This window comes from Scyliorhinus canicula, unplaced genomic scaffold, assembly GCF_902713615.1.
Source record: "Scyliorhinus canicula unplaced genomic scaffold, sScyCan1.1, whole genome shotgun sequence".
In the NCBI taxonomy this organism is placed as follows: Eukaryota; Metazoa; Chordata; class Chondrichthyes; order Carcharhiniformes; family Scyliorhinidae; genus Scyliorhinus; species Scyliorhinus canicula.
Genome location: NW_024055927.1, coordinates 1 through 18845, shown reverse-complemented (window position 1 = coordinate 18845; position 18845 = coordinate 1). Strand labels below are relative to the sequence as shown.

General features: G+C 50.3%; 1 protein-coding gene across 1 annotated transcript; it reads left to right on the top strand.

Annotated features, from left to right (window-relative positions):
* The first annotated feature begins 10991 nt into the window (after positions 1 to 10991).
* On the top strand, positions 10992 to 15159 carry LOC119961331 (gastrula zinc finger protein XlCGF8.2DB-like). The gene is made up of 2 exons (XM_038788723.1): positions 10992 to 11397; positions 12762 to 15159. Exon 2 carries the CDS (start codon positions 13119 to 13121, stop codon positions 13875 to 13877), a length of 759 nt encoding a protein of 252 aa, XP_038644651.1. The 5' UTR covers positions 10992 to 11397; positions 12762 to 13118; the 3' UTR covers positions 13878 to 15159.
* Positions 15160 to 18845: the final 3686 nt, after the last annotated feature.

Below are 18845 nucleotides of genomic sequence, written 5' to 3'. Positions count from 1 at the left end.
TTCATCTGCTCTCAGTGTGAGAAGGGATTCACTCAATCATCCCAGCTGCAGAGACACCAGCAAGTTCACACAGGGGAGAGGCCGTTCATCTGCTCTCAGTGTGAGAAGGGATTCACTCGATTATCCCACCTGCAGAGACACCAGCGAGTTCACACAGGGGAGAAGCCGTTCATGTGCTCTCAGTGTGAGAAGGGATTCACTCGGTTATCCCACCTGCGGATACACCAGCGTGTTCACACTGGGGAGAAGGCGTTAACCTGCTCTTAGTGAGAGAAGGGATTCAGATATCCATACACCCTGTGGGAACACTAGTGAGTTCACACCTGGAAGAAGCCATTCACCTGCTCTGAGCAGGGGAGACATTCAATGATCCATCCCAACTACGGAGACACTAGCGAGTTAATCCTGGGGAGAGACCATTCATCTGCTCTCAATGTGGGGCAGGGTTTTGTGATTCATCACACCTGTTGTGACTCCAACAAGTTCACAATAAATTCCAGATGTTGGCTCCGTTGTTATTGTTTCTGCTCTCACTGACATCCAGGACTGCATTTTGTTCATTCTAACATCTGGTGAATGGTGATGATTGGAGGGTTTCTTTCTGCTGGACTGGCCGGTCTAACACCTCTGCTTTCGGTGGGCTGACCATTTTTTGAGCCTCGTTGCGATTACCTGGTTCCAAGTTTGACGAGGAGCACAGAATGAAAAGGTGTTTGCATGTTGGAAGATATTTAGTTCCCAAAGCAGCCATGTTGCCATGAAGATGGGCTATGGTGGTTACAGGGTTCTTTTGCCTAATTTATCTGGGTGTTTTCTCGCGGAAGGAAACTGCCATGCTGTGAGGGGCAAGTTGTTTGGTAGATTGGGAAATTACAATAAACATATCACTGAAAGTGGCAACGCAGGTGGATAAGGTCGCTAAGAAGGCAGACGGCATGCTTGTCTTCATTGGTCGGGGCATTGAGTATAAAAATTGGCAAGTCATGCTGCAGCTGTACAGGACCTGAGTTAGGCCACACGTGGAATATTGCCCACAATTCTGGCCACCACATTACCTGAAGGATGTGGAGGCTTTGGAGAGAGTACAGAGGAGGTTTACCAGGATGTTGCGTGGCCTGGAGGGTATTAGCTGTCAGGAGAGGTTCAATAAACTCGGATTGTTTTCACTCGAGCGACGGAGGTTGAGGGACAACCTGATAAAAGTTTACGAGATTATGAGTGGCACGGACAGAGTGGATAGTCAGAAGCTTTTTCCCAGGTTGGAAAAGTCAATTACCAGGTGATATAGGTTTAAGGTGCGAGGGGCAAAGTTTTTAAAAACATTTTATTGAGGCATTTATGCTTTTATAACAATAAGCGATACAAATACAAATTTAAAGATAGTTCAGTGCGTAAACATCCCTCCATCTCCCACTGCTCCCGCTTCCTCTAGACACAAAACAGCCTAACTTTCCCCCCTATCCCATCACCCCCTCCCCTTTATTGCCTCTGCCGACAGTTTAGGTTTCTCTGAAGAAGTCAATAAATGGCTGGAGAGAAGGGAGAGAGACAATCCAGTCAGTAACAAAAATAAGTAATGAAATTGAGTTCAGACACGATCTGCATGAACTGAGACCACTTTGTTCACAGATTGACAAGGTAATCACTGAACTTGAATCAATGTTATTCACTTTTGGAATTGAATGAATTAAGGGTCAGATTAACTATATCAACCTCAGTATCAGTTACGTCTGTTTAATACAGAACAGGGTTAAACCCAGTGTCCAATATTAGAGGTCTCTGTGGCTGTTGGATGCCTGGTTCCACTGTGCAGCTGACAAGCCCACAGCTTCAGTGAACTGGTCTACTCAGGGTCTGTTTCTGAACCCTCATCATAACATATTACCTGGTTAGCTATTTATATATGGTCATCATGGTTGAACAGCTCACACAAAGCTCAACCAGAAACTATGGTTCTTCCCTTCTCGCACCTGCCCCCCCCCCCCCCCCCACCCCCCAACCACCCAGGGGCTACCGGATAAGGTGGAGTCGGGAGTAGGAGTAAGGGAGGGAACGTTTCAGAGATCTACAAGGAACTGATGGAGTGGGAGGGAGCCCCGAGGGAGGTGAAGCAAAAGTGGGAAGAAGAGCTGGGTGGGGAGTTGGAGGCCGGATTATGGGAGGAGGCCTGAGGCGAGTCAATGCATCCTCGCCCTGTGCCAGGCTCAGCCTAATACAATTCAAGGGGGTCCATAGAGCGCACAGGACGGGGGTGCAGATGAGCAAATTCTTTGAGGGGGTGGAAGACAGTTGTAGGCGCTGTGTGGGGGGACCTGTGAACCATGTTTATTTGTTCTGGGCATGTCCGAGGCTGAGAGGTTTCTGGCAGGGGTTTGCTGACCTCATGTCAGAAGTATTAAAGGCGAAGGTGGTACCGAGTCCAGAGGTGGCGATCTTTGATGTGTGGGAAGATCCGGGAGCCCAGGGGGTGGGAGAGGCCGATGTTCTGGCCTTTGCCTCTCTGGAGGCCCAGAGACGGATCCTACTGGGATCTAAACCACTGAAGTTGGGGTTATGGGTTAGTGACATGATGGGGTTTCTCAGACTCGAGAAAATCAAGTTCACCTTGAGGGGATCGTTACAGAGGTTTGCCGCTCATTGACTTCTTCAAGAAAAATTAAGCTATCAGCAGGGGTGGGGGGGGGGGGGGGGGGGGGGCATGGGGGTTTGAGTAAGGTTAGGAACACCAGTGGAAAGGGGGGCTGGGGAAGGAGGTCCTGTTTGTGTAAGTCATGTTGGCTGGGGTATGTTACTGGATGGGTGTCTTGTTTTGTTCCTTTTGACACCTGATGGTTAAAATTGTTACAATTCATGACTTCCGGTTGCGGCTATGACCAGCTAAGTCGCACATTTGGCAGCTCCTGCGACAAAGGTGTTTAAGGGCCGATTGGAGGGCCCCGACGGTACTGTAAAGACGAATCCCGGTGGGGGAAGGCTCCCTGAGGAGAGTGAGACCAACTTTATGGTCGGTACTCGGAGAGGGGCGACAAAAAAAGCGGCAGCAGCTCCCCAAAAAAAGCGGGGGAAGAGGACCAAAATGGCGGCCGGTGGCGCACTAGAAGATTGGAGAAAATGGGCGGAGGAGCAGCAGGCCGCTCTCCTCCGGTGTTTTACGGAGCTGAAAGTGGAACTCTTAGAATCCATGAACGCGACGACCACAAGGCTGATGGGGGCCCAGGCGACCCAAGAGGCGTCGATAAGAGAGCTGCAGCAGGAGATGGCGGTGAGGGAGGAGGAAGCCACGGTCCTCGTGGGAAAGGTGGAGGTGCACGAGGCACTCCACCTGAAATGGCAGAGCCGCTTTGAGGAGCTGGACACGCGAATGAGGCGGAAGAACTTGAGGATCCTGGGCCTAGCAGAAGGCCTGGAGGGGCCTGATCTCCCGAAATATGTAGCGGAGATGTTGAGCTCCCTGATGGGAGAGGGGGCCGGTCCATCGCCCCTGGAGCTGGAAGAAGCATATCGGGTCATGGCTAGGCGGCCTAGGGCAAACGAGCCCCCGAGGGCGGTGCTGGTGCGGTTCCAGCGTTTCTGCGATCGGGAGAAAGTGCTGAGGTGGGCCAAGAGGGAGAAAAGCAGCAAATGGGAGAATTCGACGGTGCAGATATATCAGGACTGGAGTGCGGAGGTGGCAAAGCGGCGGGCCCGGTTTAACCGAACGAAGGCGGTGCTGCACGAAAAAAGGATCAAGTTTGGAATGCTGCAGCCAGCGCGCTTGTGGGTCACCTACAAGGACCAGCACCATTACTTTGAGACCCCAGAGGAGGCATGGACTTTTGTTCGGGAGGAAAAGCTGGACCTGAACTAGAACTTGGGAACGCCGGCGGTCGAGGCCGCCCGAGTACCCTTGACTGATCAAGTGGCCCATGTCTTTCTTAGGCCAGGTCGGAACTTGGTTAAAGTTGATGGATCGTTTGGTTTCTTTGAAACTTGTGTTATGGGGGGTTTCTTTGTTCCTTTTTGTGTGTCTCTTCCCGTTGCCAACTTCCCTTAATTATTGTTGTTGTAGGGGGGGCTTTTTTACCGTTTTTTGATCTGTTCTTTAAGGGTTATGGTTACTGTTGGTTAAGTACGTTATTATTGGGTAGTTATTTAGTTATGCAGGCATAGTTATGTATTTATGTATTTATTTGCGATTTGTTATTTATATTGTTATATTGCTAAGTTGGGGAGGCGGGACGGGGGGGGAGCAAGTGGGTTATGCGTGTTTTCTTTTTCTCTTTTTTCTTCCTCTCGTTTTAAGGGGGCTTTGTTATCGGTGTGGATGGGGACGGGGGTGGAATTGAAGATGGCGGGGTAGGGTGTGGCCGGGCGAAAGCGCGGGCTCTCCCCTGTTTCCCGCGCGCGGGACGGAGGAAGGGGGAGGAGAGAAGAGTGGGGTGTGGCCAGCAATGGCGGCTTTTCCCGCGCTGAAGCGGAGTCAGAGAGGGATGGCAAAGGGGGGGGGAGGCCCCTCCCCCCCCACATCGGGAGGAGTCGGAGTGTGGCAGGGGCAGCCGGGTCAGCAAAAACCAGCTGACTCTCGGGAGTACGATGGTGGATACACTGCGGCTAGGAGGGGTCCTAGCCGGGGGGGGGGGGGGGGGGAGGGGGGGGATACCGGGTTGCTGCTGGAAAGGCTGAGGACGGGAAGGGAAGAACGGGAGGAGAGAGGGGGGGGGGGGCCATCGCCATGAGGAACGGGTCAGAAGGGGAGGGTCGACCCGGGGCGAACAGAGGACAGAACATGGCTAATAGACAGGGGAAAGGGACGGGTCGCTCCGCGACCCGGTTGATTACTTGGAATGTGAGGGGGCTGAACGGACCGGTCAAGAGATCAAGGGTTTTTTCACACCTAAAGGGACTGCAGGCGGATGTGGCAATGTTGCAGGAGACTCACTTGAGAGTAGTAGACCAGGTGCGCCTGAGAAGGGGGTGGGTGGGACAGGTGTTCCACTCAGGCTTGGACGCAAAGAACCGGGGGGTGGCGATTTTGGTGGGAAAGAGGGTGTCGTTCGTGGCGGCGCAGGTGGTAGCAGATAAGGAGGGTAGGTACGTGATGGTGAAGGGTAGGCTGCAGGGAGAGAATGTGGTGCTGGTAAATGTATATGCCCCGAATTGGGATGACGCGGGTTTTATGAGGCGCCTGTTGGGCCTCATTCCGGGTCTGGAGGCAGGAGGCCTGATCATGGGGGGGGACTTCAACACAGTGCTCGACCCTGGGCTGGACAGATCGAGTTCCAGGACGAATAGGAGGCCGGCAGCGGCGGAGGTACTAAGGGGGTTCATGGAGCAGATGGGGGGGGGGTAGACCCTTGGAGATTTGGCAGGCCAAGGGCGAGGGAGTATTCTTTTTTCTCCCACGTCCACAGGGTGTACTCCAGAATAGACTTTTTTTGTACTGAGCAGGGGGCTGATTTCGAGAGTGCAGGACACGGAGTACTCGGCCATTGCGATTTCGGACCATGCACCACACTGGGTAGAGGTAGAACTGGGGGAAGCACGGGACCAGCGCCCGCTGTGGCGCCTGGATGTGGGGCTGCTGGCGGACGATGAGGTGTGCGGAAGGGTCCGGAAGGGCATTGAGAGATATCTGGGCACGAACGACACGAGCGAGGTGAAGGTGGGGGTAGTCTGGGAGGCCCTGAAAGCAGTGATCAGAGGAGAGCTGATCTCCATAAGGGCACACAGAGAAAGGAAGGAGAGGCAGGAGAGGGAGAGACTGGTGGGGGAACTTATAGAAGTGGACAGGAGATATGCGGAGACACCAGAGGAGGGGCTGTTGAGGGAGCGGCGCAGTTTACAGGCCCAGTTTGACCTACTGACCACTAGGAAGGCGGAGACGCAATGGAGAAGGGCACAGGGTGCGGTCTATGAGTACGGGGAAAAGGCGAGCAGGATGCTAGCACACCAGCTGCGCAAGCGAGATGCAGCCAGAGAGATTGGGGGAGTGAGAGAGAAGGGAGGGAACGTAGTGCAGAAGGGGCAAGAGGTGAACGGGGTCTTCAGGGATTTCTACAGGGAATTGTACCGGTCTGAGCCGCCCAGGAGGAGGGGGGGAATGGAGAACTTCCTCGATAGATTGAGGTTCCCAAAGGTCCAGGAGGAACGGGTGGAGGGGCTGGGGGCGCCGATAGAGCTGCAGGAACTAGTTAAAGGGATAGGCCAGATGCAGGCGGGGAAGGCGCCGGGGCCGGATGGGTTCCCGGTGGAATTTTATAAGAAGTATGTGGACTTGGTGGGTCCAGTGCTGGTGCGAGCCTTCAATGAGGCGCGAGAGGGGGGGGGCTCTGCCCCCGACAATGTCACAGGCCCTGATCTCCTTGATCCTGAAGCGGGACAAAGACCCTGTACAGTGCGGGTCCTATAGGCCTATCTCCCTCTTGAATGTAGATGCCAAACTGTTGGCAAAGGTCCTGGCAACCAGAATAGAGGATTGTGTGCCAGGGGTAATCCATGAGGACCAGACGGGTTTCGTAAAGGGACGACAACTTAATACAAATGTCCGGAGGCTGTTGAATGTAATTATGATGCCAGCAGTGGAGGGGGAGGCTGAGATAGTGGTAGCACTGGATGCGGAGAAGGCATTCGATAGGGTGGAGTGGGAATACCTGTGGGAGACGCTGGAACGGTTTGGGTTTGGGGAGGGATTTATCAAGTGGGTGAAGCTGCTGTATTCGGCCCCGATGGCGAGTGTGGTTACAAACGGGAGGAGGTCGGAGTATTTTGGGCTCCATCGAGGTACCAGGCAGGGATGCCCCCTATCCCCCTTACTATTTGCATTAGCGATCGAACCGTTGGCGATGGCACTGAGGGGTTCAGGGGGTTGGAGAGGACTGACAAGGGGAGGGGAGGAGCATCGGGTATCACTCTATGCGGATGATTTGTTGTTGTATGTGGCGGATCCGGAAGGGGGAATGCCGGAGGTAATGGAAATACTAGCGGAGTATGGGGACTTTTCGGGATATAAATTAAATGTGGGTAAAAGTGAGGTCTTTGTGATACACCCGGGAGATCAGGGGGAGGGAATTGGGCGGCTCCCCTTTAGGAGAGCAGTAAAGAGCTTCAGGTACTTGGGGGTGCAGGTGGCAAGGAACTGGGGGACCCTCCACAAGCTGAACTTTTCAAGGCTGGTGGAGCAGATGGAGGAGGAGTTCAAGAGGTGGGACATGGTACCGCTGTCGCTAGCAGGGAGGGTGCAGTCAGTCAAAATGACGGTCCTCCCGAGGTTCTTGTTTCTGTTCCAGTGCTTGCCCATCTTCCTCCCCAGGGCCTTCTTCAAGAAGGTAACTAGCAGCATTATGGGCTATGTGTGGGCGCATGGCACCCCTAGAGTGAGAAGGATTTTCTTGGAACGGAGTAAGGACAGTGGAGGATTAGCGCTACCCAATCTTTCCGGATACTACTGGGCGGCGAACGCATCGGTGGTGCGCAAGTGGGTGATGGAGGGGGAGGGGGCAGCTTGGAAACGTATGGAGAGGGCGTCCTGCGGCAATACAAGCCTGGGGGCGCTAGTAACGGCACCATGGCCGCTCCCCCCCACAAGGTATACCACGAGTCCGGTAGTGGCGGCCACCCTTAAAATCTGGGGGCAGTGGAGGCGACACAGGGGGGAGGTGGGGGGTCTGATGGCGGCGCCACTGAGAGGGAACCACAGATTTGTCCCGGGGAACACTGGCGGGGGATTCCAGAGCTGGCACAGGGCGGGCATCAGGCAACTGAGGGACATGTTCATAGAGGGGAGGTTTGCGAGCCTGGGAGAGCTGGAGGAGAAATTTGAGCTCCCCACGGGGAACACGTTTAGATACCTGCAGGTGAAGGCATTTGCCAGACGACAGGTGGAAGGATTCCCCTTGCTTCCCGATGGAGGGGCGAGTGATAGGGTGCTGTCAGGGGCCTGGGTCGGAGAAGGGAAGGTCTCGGACATCTACAAAATAATGCAGGAGGTGGAGGAGGTACCGATAGAGGAGCTGAAAGACAAGTGGGAAGCGGAGCTGGGAGAGCAGATAGAAGATGGGACATGGGCAGATGCCCTAGAGAGGGTCAATTCGTCGTCGTCGTGCGCAAGGTTGGGCCTCATCCAATTTAAGGTGCTGCACAGAGCCCATATGACGGGGACTAGGATGAGTCGGTTCTTCGGGGGGGAGGACAGGTGTGTTAGGTGTTCGGGAAGCCCTGCGAACCATGTACATATGTTCTGGAGGTGTCCGGCACTGGAAGAGTTCTGGGAGGGGGTGGCGGGGACGGTATCGAGAGTGGTGGGAACCAGGGTCAAACCAGGGTGGGGGCTAGCGATTTTTGGGGTTGGGGTGGAGCCAGGAGTACAGGAGGCAAGGGAGGCCGGAATATTGGCCTTTGCGTCCTTGGTAGCTCGGAGAAGGATCTTGATTCAGTGGAGGGACACAAGGCCACCAAGCGTTAACACCTGGTTAAACGACATGGCAAGCTTCATCCAATTGGAAAGAATCAAATTCGCCCTGAGAGGGTCGGTACAGGGGTTCTTCCGGCGGTGGCAGCCCTTCCTTGACTTTCTGGATCAGAGATAGGAACCGGAGGCCGAAACAGCAGCAACCCGGGGAGAAAAGGGGGGGGGGGGGAAGGGAGGGGGGGGGATAGCAACGAAGGGAGCACGTTAGCGGGGGGTCGCGGGCAATGACTGCCCGAGGCCATCGGCAGAAAGGGAAAAAACGGTTTGGTTGCTAGACTGATAGCGCGGAGGGGGGGGGGGGGGGGGAGGGAGGGGGGGGGGGTGCGCGCGGGGGAGGGCGTGGGGAGGTCTTTCCAGGGGGGACTTGTGGCGTTACAATTTAAAATGTAATAGGGGTAAATGTTTGTATCGAAAAATTTCAATAAAAATTATTTAAAAAAAAAAAAAAAAATTGTTACAATTATACATACCTTAATAAGATATTTTCTAAAAAAAGAAACTACGGTTCTTCTTTCTACTGATTCCAGCTCCGACAAGGGGTCGCAGCATCTCCAGCCCTCAGCTCTGTTACTGGGCTGTCATTGACATGAGCAACAGAGAGACAGCAAGTTGCCTGAGGATTAAATGGGAAGTTGAAACTTGTGGATCTAAACCAACTGTGCAAGATCTCTGCCAAGATCAGTAATTTAAAAAAATAAATTGTAAACCCAGTGAACAAATTAATGAGTCATAAGACAAAAACTTCAAGTTTTATGACTTTTCCTGCAACATACAAACTGGAAACAACACTGCCTAAACACTATTTTTATGAAGAACGTATTCATTAAACTATAAATAGAACGTTGCCCTTTTACTTTGAACACAATCAAAAATCGCACTCCATGGTAACGTCGCTGATGTTGTCACTCAATTCCCCTGGAACCAGTCCAATGTGACTCTTCGTTCCTGTGTTTACTTCCATTCTATTCCTTTGCCTGACTGGCAATCCTTAACCCCAGAAGTGTCTTGCAGTGATGGTTCTCCTGATGATATTCAGGTCCTGATATAATAATAATCTTAATTGTCACAAGCAGGCTTACATTAACACTGCAATGAAGTTACCGGGGAAAGCCCCAAGTCGCCACATTCCGGCGCCTGTTTGGGTACAGAGGGAGAATTCAGAATGTCCAAATTACCTAGCAGCACATCTTTCGGGACTTGTGGGAGATAACCAGAGGAAACCCACACAGACATGTGGAGAACGTGCAGACTCCGCACAGACAGTGACCCAAGCCGGGAATCGAACCAGGCACCCTGGTGCTGTAAAGCAACAGTGCTAACCACCATGCCGCTCAAAACCAAGTGACTTCCAAATCCTGAAGTCTTTTTTTCTGCAAATCATCATCTAATATCTTGTAAAAGGTATTCACAAATGGAAATTAAGAACAGACAATTCTAGTTCCTGTGAAACATTCTTTCCTCAAAAGCTGTAAATCGCCATCCAACACACTCTCCCTCCATCTCACTCTGCTGTATCTAATATTCGCCCTCCCAATTCTCTGAAGGTGCTGATTCAGGCTGATTGACAGATCCCTGCTCACTGCTTCCTATACTGGACAGAGGCCCGAAATTCTCCATGCAGACTGCCAGACAGAAATATGTCTATGTTACTGAACTAAAAATGTGTGCAACATACAGACTAGATTCACTTCCTTTCTCTTCAGTTGCTGCAAGTCACCAATGTCCCCTCAGAATGAGAAAAGAAATGGAAAGATAAAGTAGACTTTGAGCAGCTGCTGCCTCTTGTGGGGCATTCCAGAATGAGAGGTAATAGTTTTACGATAAGCGGTAGCAAATTCAAAACAGTTTTAATTTTAAAATAAATTCAGTGTACCCAATCATTTTTTTTACAATTAAGGCGCAATTTAGTGTGGCCAATCCACCTACTCTGCACATCTTTGGGTTGCGGGGGTGAAACCTACAGACACGGGGAGAAAGTGCAAATTCCAGACAGTATGTGGAGATGTCGGTGTTGGACTGGGGTGAGCACAGTAAGAAGTCTTACAACACCAGGATTCACCTGAGGAAGGAGCAGTGCTCCGAAAGCTCGTGTTTGAAACAAATCTGTTGAACTTTAACCTGGTGTTGTAAGACTTCTTACTGTGCACGCAGACAGTAACCCAGGGCCGGGATTGAACCCAGGTCCTCAGCGCCGTAGACAGCAGTGCTAACCACTGGCCATTGGCTGCCCTATTCAAAACAGAGTTGAGGAGAAGCTGCTACTCCCAAGGGCTGTGAATCTGTGGAATTCACAACCCCAGAGTGCGGTGGAGCTGGGACTGTGAGTAAATTTAGGGAGGAGTTGGACAGATTTTTCATCGGGTTGAAGGGTTATACTCGATGGGCCAAATGGCCTAATACTGTTCCTATATCTTATGACCTTCTGAAAGGGGGAGACATTGATTTGCTCCCAGATGTTGCCCAGAGGAGGAAGTTTTAGTCTGAAACTTATTGTCCAACCTCCACATTGTGACATCACAAAGGGGTTTGTCCTCTGAATCAGCCAATAGGAATAAATCCGTTCCGCAGTGACGTCATGCATTTGAGCGCGGCCGCGCAGACACGGGAGCCCCTTTGTTCCACTCCCCCAGCACATTGTCAAGTCGGTTTCCAGGCAACCGGCTGACATTTCCGTCCCTTTGGTGTCCTCCCCCTCCCCAGACCCGGGACTGCGCATGTCCAAGGGGAGAAGTTGCGCATGTGCCGGGGAGCTCACTTCTGCTGACTTTACTGCTGAGGTATTGACCAATGGGAAGATAGGAAAACCGGAAGGACTCTGTTTCTCAGCCAATCAGAGCTCCCCCATTGTCTCAATGCGGAAGCCGGACATGGAGGTTTGTGCCGAGCAAAGCTGTTGTTTCCCCAACCCTGAGTGAGCTTGAGCTGCACACAGACTCCTGTCTCCAACATCTGTGAGTAAAACACTTTCTTTTCTCCCCCCTTTCCATTTCTTTTCTCATTCTGACCTTCAATTGGTCACTTGCAGCAACTGAAGGGAAAGGAAGTGAATCCAGGGAGGGTGCAGACTCTGCAAACCTTGGCCCAGGTCTCTCTCTCTCTCTCTTAAAGACATTGACATCCTTTGCTCCCTCAGCTTGACACATTTCTTTGTCTGACTAAAAGGATGGTCTCTTTCCTAATGTTCACAATTAAAGGACTGGTTTCCCCAGGAGATGGCTGACATTTAAGGGGACAGTAAACAGGACAAATGCAACCCAACCAATTGTCACCCTTTCAGTCTATTCTCTATCATCAGCAAAGTGATGGAAGGAGTCGTGAATAGTGCCATCAAGTGGTACTTACTCAGCAATAACCTGCTCACGGATGCTCAGTTTGGGTTCCGCCAGGGTCACTCAGCTCCTGACCTCGTTGCAGTCTGAGTTGAAACATGGACATGAATGCCAGAGGTGAGGTGAGAGTGACTGCCCTTGACGTCAAGGCAGCATTTGACCAAGTATGGAAACCATGAGCCCCAGCTAAACTAATCGGACAGATATGTCCAGTTTTGTTATATGGAATATATTAGATCTATTATTGATGGTTTTGTCATAAAATACATGGATTATTAGTTCTAGTTTTGTAAATAGTACTGTACCTACCTTATATATTACAAGTCATACAGTCATTGCAGCACTGACAGAATCCATTTGGCAACTCGATCAATCCTGACTCTCTGTACAGCAATACAATCAGTCCCAATCCCCCTCTATATCTCTGTTCACCTGATTTTCTTCAATGTCATTTTGAATTATCGATCATCTCGACTTCCAGAACCATTGTGGGCAGTGAGTTCCTCGACATGATCACTCTGTGACTAAATAAAATTCTTCCTCAGAATCACCCCATCTCTAATCAGTAAATATACTTAGATGGAGAGTCTCTGCTCTCGTACAGGTTGTAATGAGTTTAGATTTGTTGATCATCAATCAGCACCTTCATGAGGATTGGGAGGGAAAGGAAGTGAATCCAGTCTGTCTATTACACACATTTTTCGTCCAGTAACATAGCCATATATCTGTCTGGCAGCCTCTGTGTCCAGGACAGGAAGCAGTGAGCTTGGATCTATCAATCAGCCTGATTCAGCATCTTCAGGAGAATTGGGAGGGTGAATATTAGATACAGCAGAGTGAGAATGGAGGGAGAGTGTGTGAAATGGACATTTAGGGAATTTGAGGGAAAGACAAAGAGGAAAGAATGTTCGATAGAAACTAGAATTGTCTGTTCTGAATTTCTATCCTGTACTGACAGTGATGACTTTTGTAAAATCTTTTTGCAGGAAGTTAGAACGAGAGGTGTTTGAGGTGGATACCACAAACTAAATATCACGTCAAGAACTGACTGAGTCACTCAATTCTTGGGAACCGAATATCATCGGCCTTTGAATCTAGAAGGAGAAATGTTTGTCTATTCTGTCTGCTTCAAGAGATTTTAAACATCAGTGTGTCAGGAAAAAGACTGAGACACACACACCCGTATGAGACTGTTCCCGGGGCACTGATTGTGGAAAGAGCTTTAACCAGCCTGAAAAAAAAATCACACCATTCACAGCAAAGAGAGACTGAAAAGGTGTTCTGTGTGTGGACGAGGCTTCAACTGATCGTCCAACGCAGTGAGACGCAAGATCATCCGGACCATGGAGAAACCATGGAAATGTGAGGATTGTGGGAAGGGATTCAAAGGCCCGTACGGGCTGGACAGGCATCAACGCAGTCACACTGGAGAGAAACTGTTCACCTGCTCGGTATGTGGGAAGGGATTCACAGCCCCACATGAGCTGGAAAGGCATCAACGGAGTCACAGTGGAGAGAAGCCATTCACCTGCTCTCAGTGTGAAAAGGGATTCACTGATATCGGCAACCTGCGGAGACACGAGCGAGTTCACACTGGGGAGAGGCCGTTCACCTGCTCGGACTGTGGGAAGGAATTCACTCGGTTATCCCACCTGCAGAGACACCATCGAGTTCACACTGGGGAGAGTCCGTTCACCTGCACTGTGTGTGGGAAGGGATTCACTCAGTTACCCAACCTGCTGGTCCACAATCGAGTGCACACCGGGGAGAGGCCATTCACCTGCACTGTGTGTGATAAGGGATTCACTCGGTTAGCCCACCTGAAGACACACCAGCGAGTTCACACTGGGGAGAGGCCATTCACCTGCACTGTGTGTGGGAAGGGATTCAGTCAATTATCCAGCCTGCTGAGCCACAATGTCACTCACACCAATGAGAGACCCTTTAAATGCTCTGACTGTGGGAATGGGTTTAAAAGCTCTCAGGTACTGATGATTCACCAGCGCATTCACTCTGAGGAGAGACCGTTCAGCTGCTCTCACTGTGCAAAGAGGTTTAGAACCTCATCCAACCTGATGAAACACGAACAAGGCCACACCTAACAATGAAGCAGAATACCCGGAGGCCTTGTTCATCGTGGTCAGGGACTTTAACCAGGCCAACCTCGAGTGTACTGCCAAAATTCCACCACCACATCTCCTGTCCCAACAGGGGCCCCAACATCCTTGACCACTGCTACACAAACATCAAGGCCGCCTCTCAATCCATCCCCCAACAGCACTTTGGAAAATCGGACCACAAGATGGTGCTCCTTCTCCCAGCATATAAGCAGAAACTTAATGGGAGAATCCGGTTAAGAAGGTTGTGCAAAACTGGTCGCGGCAAAGGAAGAGCTCCTACGCGACTGCTTGGAGTCAGTGGACTGGTCCATATTCAAGAACTCAGCAGCCAATGTAAACGAGTTTGCCAGCACCATCACAGACTTCATCAGCAAGTGTGTAGAAGATTGTGTGACAAAGAAGGTAGTAGGTACGTTACCCAACCAGAAACCATGGTTTAATCGGGAGATTCACTCCCGACTGATGGCCAGGTCTGAGGCATTCAAGACAGGCAACCGTGATCTGGACAAGAAATCTAGGTACGACCTCCACAAAGCCAACAGGGACGTCAAGAAACAATACCAGACTAAGCTAGAATCACAGACTAATGACATGGACTATCGTCGGTTGTGGCAAGGCTTCAACAACATAATGAGCTGCAAAGCCGAGAAGAATCTTTGGCAACAGGGCACCCCTCCCCGACAAATTCAATCCATTCTATGTTCACTTCAACAGGAAACCAACAAACCTTTGTCAACTGCCCCAGCAACCTTGGACACACAAACCTGTGACATACCAACCGTCACAGCCTCCAAAGTCAGATCGGCTTCTTGAAAGTGAACCCTCGGTCAGTGGCAGGTCCTGACGGGATCCCTGGTCGTGCACCCAGATACTGTGCGGACCAACTGGCGGATATGTTTCCGGACATCCTCAACCTCTCCCTACTCCGTTCCGAGATTCCCACCTTTTTTCAAGAAGACCACCGTCCATACCGGTGCCAAAGGAGAACCAGGCACCATGCCTCAACGACTACCATCCGGTGGCCTTGGCATCGATCATCATGATGAGCTTCGAGAGGTTGGTCATGAGACACATCAACTCCAGACTCCCAGAGTGCCTTGATCCACTGCAATTCGCATACCGCCATGGTCCTACCTGTCCACCACAGACACCACCGCCATCTCCCTGGCCCTACACTCATTCCTGGAGCATCTCGACAACAAGGACTCCTATGTCAGACTCCTATTCATTAACAACAGCTCTGCCTTCAACTCCATAATCCCAGCCAAGCTCATGTCAAAACCTAGGACTTGGCTCCTCCCCCTGCAACTGGATCATCAACTTCCTGACCCACAGACAGCAATCAGTAAGGATAAACAACAATGCCTCCTCCTATGCGTTTGTCCTCAATACCGAGGCTCCACAAGGCTGTGTACTTAGCTCCCTACAGTATTCCCTGTACTCACACGACTTTGTGGCAAAATTTGGCTCCCGCTCCATGTTTGCCGATGACACGACTGCAGTGGGTCGCATATCAAACAACGATGGGTCAGAGTACAGGAGGGAGATAGAGAACCTAGTGGCGTGGCGTAATGGCAACAATCTCTCCCTCAATGTCAGCAAAACTAAGGAGCTGGTCATTTACTTCGGGAAGCAAAATATCGTCCACACCCCTGTCTGCATCAATGGTGCCGAGGGGGAGATGGTTGACAGCTTCAAATTGCTAGCTGTGCAAATCACCAACAATCTGTCCCGGTCCACCAACGTCAACACTACGGCCAAGAAAGCACAACAGCGCCTATACTTCCTCAGGAAACTAAGGAAATTCAGCATGTCTACATTGAATCTTAACAATTATTACAGATTCACCATAGAAAGCATCCTATCTGGCTGCAGCACAGTTTGGTATGGCAACTGCTCGGCCCAAGACTGTTATGAACTACAGAGTCATGAACACGGCCCAGTCCCTCACACGAACCTGCCTCCCATCCATTGACTCTGTCATGGCTGATATGTTCCCAGTGCCCCGTTCTATCCCTGCAGCCCTGCAATTTAGTTCCCTCAAATACCAATCCAATTTCAGTTTGAAATTCTCCATTGTCTTCATTTCCACACAACACCTCCCCCTCACAGTTGGCAAGTTCCAGGTCATTACCATTTGCTGCATCAAAATATTCCCCCACCCCCCTGCCCCTACAACTCGATTTTCAAATTTGCTGATGACACCACCGTAGTGGGTCGGATCTCAATACAATGACGAGACAGAGTACAGGAATGAGATAGAGAATCTGGTGAACTGGTGTGACGACAATAATCTCTCCCTCAATGTCAACAAAACGAAGGAGATTGTCATCGATGTCAGGAAACGTAGTGGAGAACATGCCCCTGTCTACATCAATGGGAACGAAGTAGAAAGGGTCGGGAACTTCAAGTTTTTAGGTGTGCAGATCACCAACAACCTGTCGTGGTCCCCCCATGCTGACACTATAGTTAAGAAAGCCCACCAATGACTAAGAAGACTAAGGACATTTGGCATGTCTCAACAACATTTACAGATGCACCATAGAAAGCATTCTTTCTGGTTGTATCACAGCTTGGGATGGAGCCTACTCTGCCCAAGAACGCAGTAAATTGCAAAAGGTCGTGAATGTAACCAAATACATCACGCAAATCAGCCTCCCATCCATTGACTCTGCCTACAATTCCTGCTGTCTCGGAAAGGCAGCCAGGATAATTAAGGACCCCACGTACCTCAGACATACTCCCTTCCACCTTCTTCCGTCAGGAAAAAGATACCAAAGTTTGAGGTCACGGACCAACCGACTCAAGAACAGCTTCTTCCCTACTGCCATCAGACTTTGGACCTACCTCGTATTAAGTTGATCTTTTCTCTACACCCTTGCTATAACTGTAACATTATATTCTGCAGTCTCGCCTTCCTTTCCTATGTACAGTATGCGTTGTCTGTATAGCATGCAAGAAACAATACTTTTCACTGTATACTTATGGGAAGCAAGAGATGAAATTGCAGAGCCGTTGGCAATGATCGTTTCGTCCTCACTATCAACAGGGGTGGTATCAGGGGATTGGAGAGTGGCGAATGTTGTGTCCCTGTTGATAACCCTGGGAATTACAGGCCAGTTAGTCTTACTTCGGTGGTCGGCAAAGTAATGGAAAGGGTACTGAGGGATAGGATTTCTGAGCATCTGGAAAGACACTGCTTGATTAGGGATAGTCAGCACGGATTTGTGAGGGGTAGGCCTTGCCTTACAAGTCTTATTGACTTCTTTGAGGAGGTGACCAAGCATGTGGATGAAGATAAAGCAGTGGATGTAGTGTACATGGATTTTAGTAAGGCATTTGATAAGGTTCCCCGTGGTAGGCTTATGCAGAAAGTAAGGAGGCATGGGATAGTGGGAAATTTGGCCAGTTGGATAACAAACTGGCTAACTGATAGAAGTCAGAGAGTGCTGGTGGATGGCAAATATTCAGCCTGGAGCCCAGTTACAGTGGTGGACCACAGGGATCAATTCTGGGTCCTCTGCTGTTTGTGGATTTTCATTAATGACTTGGATGAGGGAGTTGAAGGATGGGTCAGTAAATTTGCAGATGATACGAAAATTGGTGGAGTTGTGGATAGTGAGGAAGGCTGTTGTCGGCTGCAAAGAGACATAGACAGGATGCAGAGCTGGGCTGAGAAGTGGCAGATGAAATTTAACCCTGACAAGTGTGAGGTTGTCCATTTTGGAAGGACAAATATGAATGCGGAATACAGGGTTAACGGTAGGTTTCTTGGCAATGTAGGGGAGCAGAGAGATCTTGGGGTCTATGTTCATAGATCTTTGAAAGTTGCCACTCAAGTGGACAGAGCTGTGAAGAAGGCCTATGGTGTGCTAGCGTTCATTAGCAGATGGATTGAATTTAAGAGCCGTGAGGTGATGATGCAGCTGTACAAAACCTTGGTAAGGCCACATTTGGAGTACTGTGTGCAGTTCTGGTTGCCTCATTTTAGGAAGGATGTGGAAGCTTTGGAAAAGGTGCAAAGGAGAAGGATGAGGGGTGACCTGATAGAGGTTTATAAGATGATCAGGGGAATAGATAGAGTAGACAGCGACTTTTTCCCAGGGTGGAACAAACCATTAGAAGGGGACATAAATTTAACGTGAATGGTGGAAGATATAGGGGGGGATGTCAGAGGTAGGTTCTTTACCCAGAGAGTAGTGGGGGCATGGAATGCACTGCCTGTGGAAGTAGTTGAGTCGGAAACGTTAGGGACCTTCAAGTGGCTATTGGATAGGTGCATGGATTATGGTAGAGTAATGGAGTGTAGATTAATTTGTTCTTTTTTTTAAATTTAGATTACCCAATTATTTTTTCCAATTAAGGGGCAATTTAGCATGGCCAATCCACCTACTCTGCACATTTTTGGGTTGCGGGGTGAAACCCACGCAGACACGGGGAGAATGTGCAAACTCCACACGGACAGTGACCCAGAGCCGGGATCGAACCTGGGACCTCAGCGCCGTGAGGCAGCTGTGCTAACCACTAGGCCACCATGCTGCCCTGATTAATTTGTTCTTAAGGGCAGCATGGTAGCATTGTGGATAGCAGAATTGCTTCACATCTCCAGGGTCCCAGGTTCGATTCCGGCTTGGGTCACTGTCTGTGTGGAGTCTGCACATCCTCCCCGTTTGTGTGTGGGTTTCCTCCGGGTGCTCCGGTTTCTTCCCACAGTCCAAAGATGTGCAGGTTGGGTGGACTGGCCATGATAAATTGCCCTTCGTGTCCAAAATTCTATGATCTATGATTAACCTATGACAAAAGTTTGTTACAACATTGTGGGCCGAAGGGCCTGTTCTGTGCTGTATTTCTCTATATCTCTATGTTCTATGTGACAATAATACATCAAATAAACTTGTCATAATCTTTTCCACCTCTCTCAAATCTACCCTCGACCTCCTTTGCTCCAAG